The 13,222-nt window shown below is 42.6% G+C and overlaps 1 protein-coding gene across 1 annotated transcript in view; it reads left to right on the forward strand.

The window, feature by feature from the left end:
- Positions 1-13,222, forward strand: part of Tg (thyroglobulin) — a 180,387-nt gene that overhangs the window by 77,879 nt on the left and 89,286 nt on the right. Inside the window, 3 exon segments of the mRNA XM_032916270.1 lie at positions 2,301-2,366; positions 10,959-11,093; positions 12,253-12,417. Coding sequence (XP_032772161.1) covers positions 2,301-2,366; positions 10,959-11,093; positions 12,253-12,417 — 366 coding nt within the window.

Here is a 13,222-nt window from a genome sequence, read left to right on the forward strand (position 1 = left end):
ACTCAGAAGTAGAGTGATTCTCTGGCAAATGTAAGTCTTGGGTTCCATCTCTACCAAGGCAAGCAAACAAAAACCAAATCCTTACAAGTCAGTAGCCATGTGGAAAACAACGTGGAAAGTGGGATAGAGGGATCCCTTGCCTATCCTGGCTATGTGCTCACTAACTGTGGAGCTTTTCAAACTCAGCAGCTGAGGAGCTCTGTGCCAGGAAATAGGATAAAGTCCTGCTGCACAAATCTTACTACCAGCCAGTGTCATGAATGCTTGCTATTTCCCCTGAGGTCAATACTCAGACTGACCATGGCTTGTTTCATGCCACTAGAGTACAGCTGCAGGCAGATCTAGGAAGCAGTATGTACAAGTGGGTGCTGAGAGCTTTGTCTCAATCATCTGTCCTCAGTTCACATGCTTCAGTTGTCCCTAGCTTTTCTCCAGAACTACGTATAATACAAACAGCTCTCTGTGGATTTCAGCATAGTTTCTGGAACAGTGAACCCAGATAACAGGAAGTAGACATTTGGATAAACACCCTCAGAGGATGGCCAGAGTGTTTCCTAATGGCTCTACACTTGGGTTCCCTATTCTGAGCTTCTTCTGGGGAGGGACAACAAAATAGAGTGTGACTGGAGTCCAGATACAGGCCTGGTACAAAGACGTATAGGGGGGGAAGTTGATAGCAATTGTGGGTTTTCTGTGTGATGTTTACAGTATGGGAGTGTGCAGTCTCAGTTCAGAGGTTGGTATAAGGAAACCTATTGGGAATATCAAGTCTCAGGCCTATCCCTGGGCCCTGGAGTTGGATCCTTGGAAGACAGGTCCCAGCACAGTATTACCTGTTGTTACCAACCCCTAAGGCAGCTTTAATGTCAGATAAAGTTTGGAAGCTGACATCTGGAAATGATATCAAGAGATGATTCCAGGAGAGTGAAACAAAGGGAGAAAAAATGTTGTGACTGAAGGCTTGGAACCTTGAGAGGCTGGGGATCTTAGTTCAGTTTATGTGGTTACCTTAGAATACGGTGACTTATAAGGAAATATCTCTCATAGTTTTAGAAGTAGGAAGGCCAATTAATGCCAACATGCTAGCATCTGAAGAGGATCTTCTTGCACTGCAACAGGGTAGAGGCAATGTGCGGGAAGGAACGAGGTGAGAAGAAAAAGCAACACAGTAGAGACAGCAGCTTTAAAAAAAAATTGCTTCCAGTATCAGATTCAGTGGCCACACATACCTCCTCAACTCCTCATCCTCACCACACCATTTATCTATTCGTGAAGGTGGGAGCCCACAGACCTGACCACCATTCAAAAGTCCTACCTATAGATGTTCATAGAGGCAAATGAACTTCCACAAGAGTTTTAGAGGAAGCATTCTAGTCATAGCAAAAGGAATAAGACAGGAGATAGAAATAGGGGAGCCATGCAGGACTTTTGGAACCAGTCTAGAAAAATGCTCTGACCTGAGAGACATGAGCATGAGTATGCCATTATGAGGGGGTAAATCCTCTGAGTGAATAAAACCCGAATTTATTGACTGCTTACTGTATTTCTTAAGCTGTTATGACAGCCCCTATGAGGAAAAGGAGTCCAGGGCTTGGTCTTCTTTAGGTCATTTAAAGAAGGAAGAATAAGGAGGCTTTGAGGATTTAGACATGGTAAATGAAGGGAGAGGAAGGAAAGAGGCTAGAGTATTTCTTTGTCATCTAGATATAGGGTGTGCAGTTCCTGAGTTCGTACATCATCTTCACTATACAAATACCAAGGCCAGGCATCAAAACCAGATGACCTGTCCCTGTGCACTTCTTCCTAGTGATATATCATCTTCAAAGCCAACTCTGTCTTTCTCCAAAGTCCAGGTATCCCCCTCATGCAACTTGCTATTTATCATTGCCATTTATTGATCTCTTGTGCCCTGTTTCTGTGGCACACATTATATATTAGGTTGCTTCCTGTACTCCCACAGTGACCTTGGTAATAGGTAATATCACCTCCATAGTACAGATGAAGCTGAGGCAGATTCAGAGGTTGCAATGGCAGACCATGCCATGAGTGAACAGTGCATACCACTCCTAGCTGGAAGCTGTCAGGCAGTAGTGAAATGTACTGAAAGCTCTTTATCCTGTGTGGCAGTAGCTGAAGCATGGTTTGACAGAGCCTGTCTGGTCCAGGGTCATAAGAGAGGAGGTCATCATGTTCCTCCACCCCTGGCTCATGCTTTCTTGCACAGACCTCTAGATTCCACCACTGCCCTGGACCTCTGCTGTTGTCTCTGTAGCTAAAATACTGCCTTTCCTTCTTTCCAGCTGTGTGGAGTGATGCTCCCAGCTTCTGCCCATCTGCTGCCCTGCAATCACTCACTGAGGAGAAGGGTAAGTTCACTGTCTACCTGATCATTCTTGGGAGAAATACCATCTGTCTCCACTTCCTTTTTATTCCTATTCCTTTGGACAATGAGTAAACATTTAAAGGAATGCACTGTTACATTCATAAAATCTAGAATCCGTGGATCAAATAACACTTTCAGGTATGCTAGGCACCAAAAATGTGCCCTGTCCATAGATATAAATGGCAGGAGTGCATACATAACAGCTCAAAGGATCAGATGGAGTTTTAGCCTGATGTTCTCCTTGTCCTGTCTTAAGTATATATAACCCTTCCAGATACTCTAGACTCACACAGTCCCAGGCAAAGCCAGGAGGGTAGTGTTGTGGCCTCAAATTGAAAAGGCAGTTGTTTGTTTATTGGGGCAAGTGAGCTGTAGCCTACAGCTACTGTACAGGGGGTATACTAGATACTGAAGCTATGCCCCCTACCCAGGAATTCAACCAAGACTGAGGCAGACCATTCTTATGTTTGACACTATGGCTATGACTGAAGTCTAATAATGTCAGTCAGTGCCATTAGCCTGCTTCTTACATTCAAAGCAGTTGGCTGAAAAATCACACAACATGCACATCTAGACTTTTTCTCAACATCCTGTATTGGGTGTCTGCTGCACACCTGATCAGGTGCTACTTCCCTGAAATACTATGAGGCAGGTATCATTATTGTAATGTCATAGGTTATAAGGCTGTGACATAGAACAGATGACACCCAAATCCTCACTAAAGATCTATGTCTAAACAAAAATTTATTCTGATTTGTGTCAGAGTAGTGTGTGAACATTGTTGGGCTAGTCAAAGAGTCCTAAAGAATTGTGACACATGCACATGCACGAGCAAACACACACACACACACACACACACACACACACACACAACTATGCCACCTCTATTCTACTTTCCTTTCTCATGCTGGAGTCACTACTTTGAATTCTTATGTCTCTATGTTGTTACTCTTGTCTCTGCATTTCTACGTTACACGCAGATCCCAATGCTACTCAGTTTGTCCATTTTAGAACCACCTCCGCTGCCAGCCCCACCCCACCTCCTGCCAAACAAGAACTAGTTGACACACTGCCTGGCATATTCTAGTTTTATGCTGCTCTGCATGTCCTGACATACTGCTATTTTCTCTACTATAACTTTGCAAGTCCTCATTGGTTTTTATTCATTGTGGTGTGTGTATATTTCCAGGCTGCTACTGAGTTCTCTAAAGCATACATCAACTTGCAGGTCTTTGTGTGGTCATCTGCTTCGTTTTTGCTCTCACATGACAGCTTTCATGACAGTCACAGTTAGTGGTGGACAAATAGTTGAAGATTAGTATTGTGTTCACAATGGTAGTTGTCCTACCACCCCCAAGTCTGCTAATATCTCTCTGGTTTGGCATATTTGGTTTTTGTGAATCTTCATCATTATAAAAACATTGGGATGAATGAACACTCAGAGCTCCTTCTGAAGGCCAAACTGTTTACAGAGCTGATTCTCCAAAGAGGGATTTTTTATACCAGAAAAAAAAGGTGATATTTTAAGATTTGACTCACATTGCCTAATTGCCCTCAAATACTTGTTCCTAGCTTTTGGCTGTGAACTAAAGTGGGATTTTTTCCCCATATTATATACTCATCATTCTAAATTATTATTATCAAAAATAAGCAAATTTGTAGAAAAACAGTGCTTGGGTGTATAAATGTCAAATATAGCTGCAGATGTACAAATCAAACAATAGCAAGTGTATAATGCTTGTTCTGTTTGTGTTGCTGAGTCTTAACACAGTCACAAGAGAAAATAATGAAAATAATATAATTCTGAGTGTCTCCGTCCATGTAGTCCACAGCTCTGTGAAGATGTTTCCAAGGCAGAGGTGATGTCACAGTAATTTTAAATGTGCCTTCAATGAGATAGATTCAAAGCTATCTGGGCAGGGACTCCCATCTGCATGCAGAGTTTGGGATTAGGACTTCAATGTGGGTCAGAGACAAGGTTTGATTCTGCCTTCAGTGTTTTAGCTTACCATTGTTTTAGTCTGATTCAGACAAGTGTGTGTGTGTGTGTGTGTGTGTGTGTGTGTGTGTGAATGAGACTCTTGTATACTTTCTGTTCTGGGAGAAAAAGAATTATGAAGTATTTAACATTCATTTGATCATCACCAGGAAGATTGATGATAACATGGTTCATTTTGAAGTGAGCAGACTGGGGATCTAATGGGTTAATGGCTGAGCTATGAGCCCATACCATCTGGCTTATCTAGGAGGTAGAAGAGATTTACTTTGATTGCATTTCTGGAGCAGGTTAACAGAGCTTAACTCTTGAGTCTAGGTCCCTGTAAAGATCTTATCTCTTATCTTCCTGTCTCAGTTGTGTTTATTTGTTTTTGTTTAATGTTGTCATTTCAATCATGGACCACCTCTGATTAAAATGACAGCTCACCTGAAACTCAGAACCCAAGTAAAGTCATAATGAGTTAAGATGGTGGTTTTCCAGTGGAAAGTGTATGGTGTCAATTTGAAGTGTCAGAGACCATAGAAATGGACAGGAGTGGAGTGTGCCTGCAGGACAACTGACAGTTTGGCACTTGATATTCAAAACTAAGTATCTGGGGAATTGAGGGATGTGGGAATGGCTAGGAAGTTTCTTATGTTATCAATGGTAGGGGATCATCCGCTCACCAGGAGCACCTGCAGCAAATAGTAAGCATTTTTCTGTAGAGACACACTAAATAAGATCTCTATGGTTTCAGGTGTATCTCACAGTGACCATACAATAAGAAGGTGCCTTCTTCCCCTCTTTCTTTTTGGAGAAACAGCTGGTTTTTCACAAAAGATATTAAGTGGGGAAACCACACAGTATAAGAACATATAAGAACCAATAAGACTCTGAACAATGGCTGTTGCTACTCTGTGACAGGATGAAACTGTTTGATGCTGAATTCTTCCTTCCCTGCAGAGGCCACTGGGGTTCATCAAAGCTTCAAAGTCAGCAATTTCTGCTTTGCTCCACAAAGAATAGATAATGGCGCCTTGGCTTTGGCTGCCAGAAAGTCTTTGCTTGGCTTCTAAGCTGTTGTGGTGTCATTTTTTCTGTGGACCTGACTTCAGGGAGGAAGAGTGAGGTGGATGTGAGGCCAGCTTGTGTCACAGAAGTGAGATTGGAATACTAAAGTACCAAATTACAAAAGCCGTTGCTATTTGCCTCACAACCCTGAGGGGTATAGGACACACACCCCAGCCTCCCTTACAGCTCCTCTACAGTTGGGATGAGAACTCAGAAAGGCGAAGGAGCCAAAGAACTCTCTAGTTCTTATTACAGAAGTATGAATTAGGCCCCCTGAATAGCCTGAGCATCTCAAAGGGCATGCACGCTGCCTTATTATTCTGCAGTTGTGACCTCTTAATTAAAAAAAAACTGCCTTGTGATTTCTGGAAAGAGCACTGAGCATACTGAGTTTGGTGCTTTTTCACCTGAGAAAGGTAAGGGTTAGGACAAAACCCAGCTCAGATCTCCTGTCTGGCCAGGCCAAACCACATTTTGCTGTGTTGACTCAGCACTGCAATACTAGGACCTCTGTTTGTAAGAATTTTAATGCTTGAAAATGCTCTGAGCTCTGTGATCTAACATTTTTCCTGGAGTTGACCTGAAATGAGGAAACTAGGATAGTTTAAAATGATTCTTTGTCTATATATAAGGAACATCTTCAAATGTATTCTAGTCTAGCTTTTTAAAAGCCTAGTTAACATTAGGAAGAAAAGACATGAGGAATGAGTAAATCAACCCAATTAGCATATTCATGACTTCATTTTCTTTTATCAGCTTTGGAGGAGAAAGTTTGAAATTTATTCTCTTAAGTCAGGCATGGTGCATATGCATGTAGTCCAAACACTGAGGACAAAAGATCAAGAATTTCTAGGTCAGTCCAGACTACATAGTAATAACTTTTCTCAAGAAGTAATAGTACTGAAAATGATGATGATGATTGATGATGATGGTGATGACACTGATGATGGAACAACAAGAAGGAAATTCTTGTTCTTAGCAATTTGAAGCTTACTACATTACACAGTAGCTCTCCAGAACCTCCTTCCTCCACATTATACACATGTGTCCTTATGTGACATGATACATAAACATATATACCAAGGAATAGTCAAAGGAGACTTGCTAAAGGCATGCAAGTACCTCACCTACCTGGGCCTGGCCTGAAAAGACCACATGACAGGTCTTTTGGGACTATAGTCCTAGAGCAGCCCTGGGAGACTCGGCTTGCTCTGTCCTCTCTCCTAGTCCCAGCTTTCTGCTCTGTCCATCTCTTCAAGGCTTCTCTGGTTTATAGAGGGACAAACTGCCATGGAACAACCTAGATGGCAAATATTTTCCACATAAATGCTGTTTGGCCTTGGGAAAATCTGTTTTCATGGTGTGGCAGTCGCATTCATGAATCCTGAGTTTGAATAGTGATATGGTTAAGCTGAGGCTGCTGTTTTCTGGTGGGGCCTGGTCTGTTTGTCACCAGCTCATAGAAGAGACTCTATATCACAGTGAGGCAGAGCCAAAGGAGAAAATTCTATGCTGGTTCTGCCACAGACCTGGACTGGAACCTCTGTAACCTTTAGTTGTCCCATGTTCTTTCTTCCCAGACCTCAGTTCCTCATACTGTAAGAAGGATTGGTTTAAATTAAAGAAATTTTGTTAGCTTTCCTTTTATTCCTGTCCCTGTGACTTGTGTAGAGCAGGCAAATATGGTGTCTAGACCCAGATCATAGGATTGGGGGAGGCCCATGAAGCCTCAAACCTCAGGGGACCCTCCTTGCCAGCCAAAGCTTTCTGTTTCATGGAAGATATCTGGTGTGGAGTTAGATTTAGATTTTGTAGCACTAAAGGGTCACAGTGTAAGAATGACCACAGATAACCAAGACTGGCAGCAAGGAAGCCCACTTTGAGTCTGTGAGGAACATTTCCCAGGCAGGATAGAAGGTAGATTGGACATAGAAGCTGAGAAAAAATGATAGGGGAAAGGTCTTATCTAGAGGTTACTAGCCTATTTTCCCCTATTACAACATTACTGTCTGTGGGGAATAGAAGGAGGCTGGGGATGATAAGTAACCTGTCTATCACTGGGACAAAGGTAGCTGAGAAAACCATACTGTAGGAAGAAAGATTGGGTTCAGCTCACTATTTCAACCTGTGATCAACTATTCAGCCTGTGATCACTTAGCTTCACTATCTTCTGGCCCATGGTGAGATAGAAAGGAACAGAAGGACACCTTTCCTTTATGCCAACAGTGGCCATCTTAAAAATAGAAGGAAAAACACATTTCTTGACAGTATCATGTATTAATCTTCATAACATTCAAACTAAAAAATGAATATAGAATTTAAAGATCATTACACATAGTCACCAAAGGAGTACTCCTGAAACTCGACAGGAATCTTCAAATTTAATCCAGAATAAATAACTAAGAATGTTTTTAGGAATCAAAATAATGTACAAAGACTGCTAGAAACAGATGGCACAATGTGAAATAAGATAGCCTTGGTTTAAGTTGTGTGGGAATAAGCACAACATTCAACATTCAATATCAAGAGATATTTGACAAAGAAGAGGTACATACCATGGCAGTGACTGATGCACAGTATTTAACTTTGCACACAAACACACACACACACACACACACACACACACACACATACACACATTGTTGGAGGGTCTATTTTGTCACAAATGTCTCTGGCATCATAATTATAAACAAATGTAAAGGAATCAATAGGCATCATCTACTGTTCAGAAGAACCCCTCCTCACCTGTCAATCCCCATATGGCTACCACATCCTCATTACCTGGAAAAGTGGTCACCTATAGTAGACTTGAACCTGCATTTGGAGATTAGGCTTCACCCAAGCTAGAAATGTGACTACATTGGTTAAGATAGTATTTTTCATGCCAATGGGCTCAAAAATGATGTATTATTGACCTCTTATATTCTTGAGTAAGTGTTAGTGCAATGGTGTTGCAAGTTTGTGGCTGATAGTAAATTTAAAAGCCATCAGGATCTCTAGCCTTCCTGCATCAGCATGCCTGTGTCCTCAAAAGCCTTGTTGTCAGAATGACTACAGGAAATTTATGGCACCTAGATGCTGGCCTCTCTTGACAACAAGGACTTACTCAGGAGACATCCTGTAGTCTTAGAAGGGTGCAGGTAGGAGTATTGGCAGGAACTTAACCTCAGACCCTGGAGCACAACATAGGAGTTTGCTCTCACTTGGGAATGGAATTTACTCTTTAATTACAGAAAGAGCCTAAACATGGAGTATGATCAAAGTTTCCATCTTTGGACCATAATTGGCCACTGTGGTCCTGAAACCCATGATCACTCTTCTCTGAAATTTCAGCTTCCCACCATCTCAGAACATTGAAGAGTTACCACATCACAAAGATGCCATTTGAGTTGTCTGTGAAAATAACAGCATACACACAGAGCAGGATTAAGAAAATGAGAGCCCAGAAGAGGCTGCCTGGCAACAGCTGAGTAAGAAGGACTCAGGCCCTGGCTCCTTTGTCTCAAGAATGGTATTAGAATGCAGGGCATGGGGGGAGGGTTTACTGGATTGAACAATGGAGCCATCCTTGTGACATTAGTATTTTTCCAGAAGAGACTGGAAAGAACTTGTTTTTTCTATGCTCTGCCATTTGAAGATATGACAAGAAAGCAGCCATCCATGAACCAGGAAAAGGGACCAAAAACCCAGTCTCATTGGTACCTAGATTGCAAACTTTAAGTGCACAGAACTGAGAGAAACTACTACTGAGAGAAACCACTATTGCTATTTAAAGTGCTCAGTCTTCTAAGTTGTATTACAGAGTCGTAGCAGTGAGCACTTGGGGGTGAGACTGTCTCATGCTTTATTTACCATGCTAACTTTAGTGGCATCTCACCCACCAGCATGGTGTTAAAGACTGGTTGGTGATAGAAATTACAGGTTCCCCTTATAGCTTGTAGCACCATGCTAACAAAGCAAAGACCCACACACTCCTCAGAACAGAGCTCTGGAAAGTGACCATGGGACCATGACCTCAGAAGCTTTATTCTCATTTGACTTTGTGACTTGTTGTTCTTGATGAATTCATTCACCTTTACACCATGTTTATGAGGAAGCACTAGACCCCTAGCCCTTGCCATACTTGCAGTACTGGGAGTTTAAATCTAATAATGTGGACATACATAAAGTACAATACTCAAGACTGTCAGGGAGGTCTGCTAGCCCAAGGTCCATACTCATGAGTATAAGAACGATAAAGTGCTGTGATCTTTGAAAGCAAAGAGAGATACCAGAAAGGAGGGAACAATTCTCTCTACTACCTTTCATGGCTATCCCTGCTGGGCTGGGCTTTTCTAGTCAGCAACCTTGGATGTGCACTGAGCCCATACCACACTGGGATAGACCAGTGCTGACCTCTTTAATGTTATTTATTTACACTGACTTATAGGTACAGCCCTTCCTCAGAGAGGCGCTCTTACCATACTGTTCAGATACATCATTATTCTCTAATGGCCTACCTTTACTCACAGCTTTGGTTTCAATGAGACTGGCACCAACAGACCTGTCTGTCCATACACAAGCCTTCTGTCTGGCCACTAACTCTTTGTTCCTGCTCCTTGTATCACATGCCATGTGCAGAACATGGAGGTAACAGAAGACAGCCATGGTCAGACATAGACTGTATAGCTGTGAAGAGTTTCCACACACTGGCAAGTGTGTCAATACTCCTGAGTCTTCTTTTCTTTACAAGTAAAAACAGATGTCATGGCTGTGTCTTCTAAAAAACACTGTGAGATAGATACTTGCATGAGGTGATCCTTAAACACAGTGCTATTGTTTATACACAGAGTACTTCATAAGTGAGCACCACAGGGAGAAGGGAAAGGGCAGCTCAGGCCTGAGAAGAGGATGCTCATGGCAGAGAGTTAAACAACGGCCCAACCCATCTCCCTGGTAGCAGCAGCTGGGTCAGCATTTTGTGAGGTCAGAGAAGACCCCAGGTCTCTCTGCATGCATTAGCTTCTAGATACAAGATTTAAAGAGAGGATCAATGGTAAAGAATGACTTAGTTTGGACACCAGATCCTAAGTGGACAGGAGAGCTTCACTTCATGGTGTGATCATGAGCAATAGGCTCCTGAAGATGGATAGGTGGAATGTCTGTGGAGTTCCTGGCATTCCACCCCTCTGGCTACCTTGTGCTGGTCTGACCTGCATTTGTGTCACTATGTTGCCTGTCTCTATTTCCTTCTCCTCTTTGTTTGTCCTAATTTATAGACATGGACATTCCTTCAGTTATTTGACTAATTTTCAACCTTTGAACCACTAGACTTGATTCCAGAGCCTACCCCACAGAAACACTTAAGTAGTTACAGGATGGGGATATAAAGAGATAGTGTCAGACAACAGAAAAGACAAAGACATAGGGTTACATAATGGAAATATCACAGAGGCCACTGAAGTAGGGACTTTTGCAGTAGACTTTCACAGTCTTTGTTCTACACCTGATGATAACCACATGTGATTATCCTGTTTTGTCTCTCAGTTGCTTTGGACTCCTGGCAGACCCTGGCCCTATCTTCAGTGATTATAGATCCATCCATCAAGCACTTTGATGTTGCCCACATCAGCATTTCAGCCACCAGGAACTTCTCCATGGCCCAAGACTTCTGCTTACAGGGTAAGGGAATCCCCCAGAGAGGGTATGGCAGGGCCTTAGCCAAATAATTCCCCATATACCAACCAAAGACAGACAGGAGATTCAAGATGGCCTTGGAGCACCTGACAGGAAACAACAGAGAAGACAAGGCATGAGTCTCTCCACTCCTCACTGGGCACTCTACAGTCAGTTTGCAATAGCCAGTCAACCTTGAGCCAGCACAGAAAATCAACAGACAGAAGTGCGATTATTGTGAGGGTAAGAAAAAGAAAGGTACCTGAAGTCAGGTGGGTGTCCTTAGATAGCAGGTGGTCTCTCTTTGAGAGAAAGTGTATGCACCCTGGACAGGCTCCTGGTACTCAGCCAAGAAGGTATTACCTTCTCCATATGACTAGTTGTTTATCATAAAGACTATACTGCCATGTGCAAGTTGTGTACTATACAGCTCTGGAAAATATCATTCAGAGACGAGGCTTTGAATAAAGGGCACAGCTTACACAGCTCATGCAGTCCACTGAAGCTGCCCCATTTTCAGAGCCATTCTCAGCATTGAATGTCAGGGAAAAGGTTAAACTATGTTGGAAGGCACACAACTGTACAGGAAAAGACATAGTTCAAGACATATCCTGATGAGCGAGCATGTGACAGGCTAAGGAAGCATGAGAGGAGGCCATAGGTGACAGAGCTGAGGAAGATGCCAGGAGATGGAACATAGAGAGTTTTGTTAAATATGAAGCCCATGGGGAGCTATGGAACTGTTTTTTAAAAAGTGGATGAAAAGAACACATTTATGAGATATTTTAACAAACAAAAACTGGCCATTTACATAAAATATCTTGATGGAGGGTTGAGTTTCTACCACCACTGTTTTATTCTCAGTCCTGGCCCAGTGTACAGAATTTTTTAATAGATCTTCTATAATGGATAGAAGAGTAGATAGATAGATGAGAGGACGATCATACATGTTGATGGATGTATGGTTGGATAGATGGGAGGGTGGTGGACGACTTTGTGGATGAGTGAATAGGATGAATGATTGAACACATATATAGTAAGGTGCATGGATAGATGAGTGCATGAATAGATGGATGGGATGTATGCTTGGAAGTAGCAATACATGGTTGCATGAATGAGGTATTTGCTCTGAGTCTAAGACTCTCTTTCTCTGTGTCTTCTCCAGAATGTTCCCGTCATCAGGACTGCCTTGTCACTACCCTGCAGATCCAGCAAGGGGTTGTGAGGTGTGTGTTCTACCCTGATATACAGAGCTGCGAACACAGTCTACGGAGCAAGACCTGCTGGCTTCTGCTCCATGAAGAGGCTGCCTACATCTACCGGAAATCTGGTAGGCTTCAGACTGAACCTCTGCAGCTATGTCTTGGGGCTGGAGATGGCTGGGAAAAATATTTTCTTGGTGGCTTGGAGGGGAGTGGTTTTGAAACTCTTAAGGAAGACTTGGCCAAAGGTTGCTGGCTAGGTAGCATTCTCCTGGATGAACTAAGGGCAGTTGGATAAATTTCCATTTCTGTATCATTTATTCTTTGATCACAGAAATTCTTTGTATTTCACAAGATAGTTAAATGTATTGTGTTCTATTAATGCTGTGTGGTTAGGAAAACTCTTGCTTCATACCTTATTTTTGCCTGCAGGACTGGCCCCTTCTCCTCCTGTTGGAGATCAGTACTCTGTGGCACAGAGATGTTGCTGATTCTCTGACTTCCCACAGCTAGTGATGGCAGAAGGGGAGGAATCTAGGGATAGATCTGTCTCCCACTACCAGCCTGTGCCTCCGACTCATCCTGACTAACAAGTAGATCATAAATGCTCAGAATAAACTATTCTCATATCATTTGAGTTTGAAATCATTCAGGATTGGAGTTATAGCTTAGTAGTTGGATGCTTACTGAGCATGCACAAGGCCCTAGGTTCTACCCCCATACTGCATAGAAACCACTTATGCAGAGATCAATCACAGTGTTTGCCAGGCACTTATAACACAGCCAAAGGGAAAGATGCATATGAATCTATCACCAAGGAAATCTGTAAAGAGCTGTGAGCCAGGAAACATGAATGTGAGACTGTACAGAAGCCCTGTCCTACCAAACACACTGGAGAAGTGAATGACTATTAAGGTGTTGGGTGTGCATGTC

This window comes from Rattus rattus, chromosome 1, assembly GCF_011064425.1.
Source record: "Rattus rattus isolate New Zealand chromosome 1, Rrattus_CSIRO_v1, whole genome shotgun sequence".
In the NCBI taxonomy this organism is placed as follows: domain Eukaryota; kingdom Metazoa; phylum Chordata; class Mammalia; order Rodentia; family Muridae; genus Rattus; species Rattus rattus.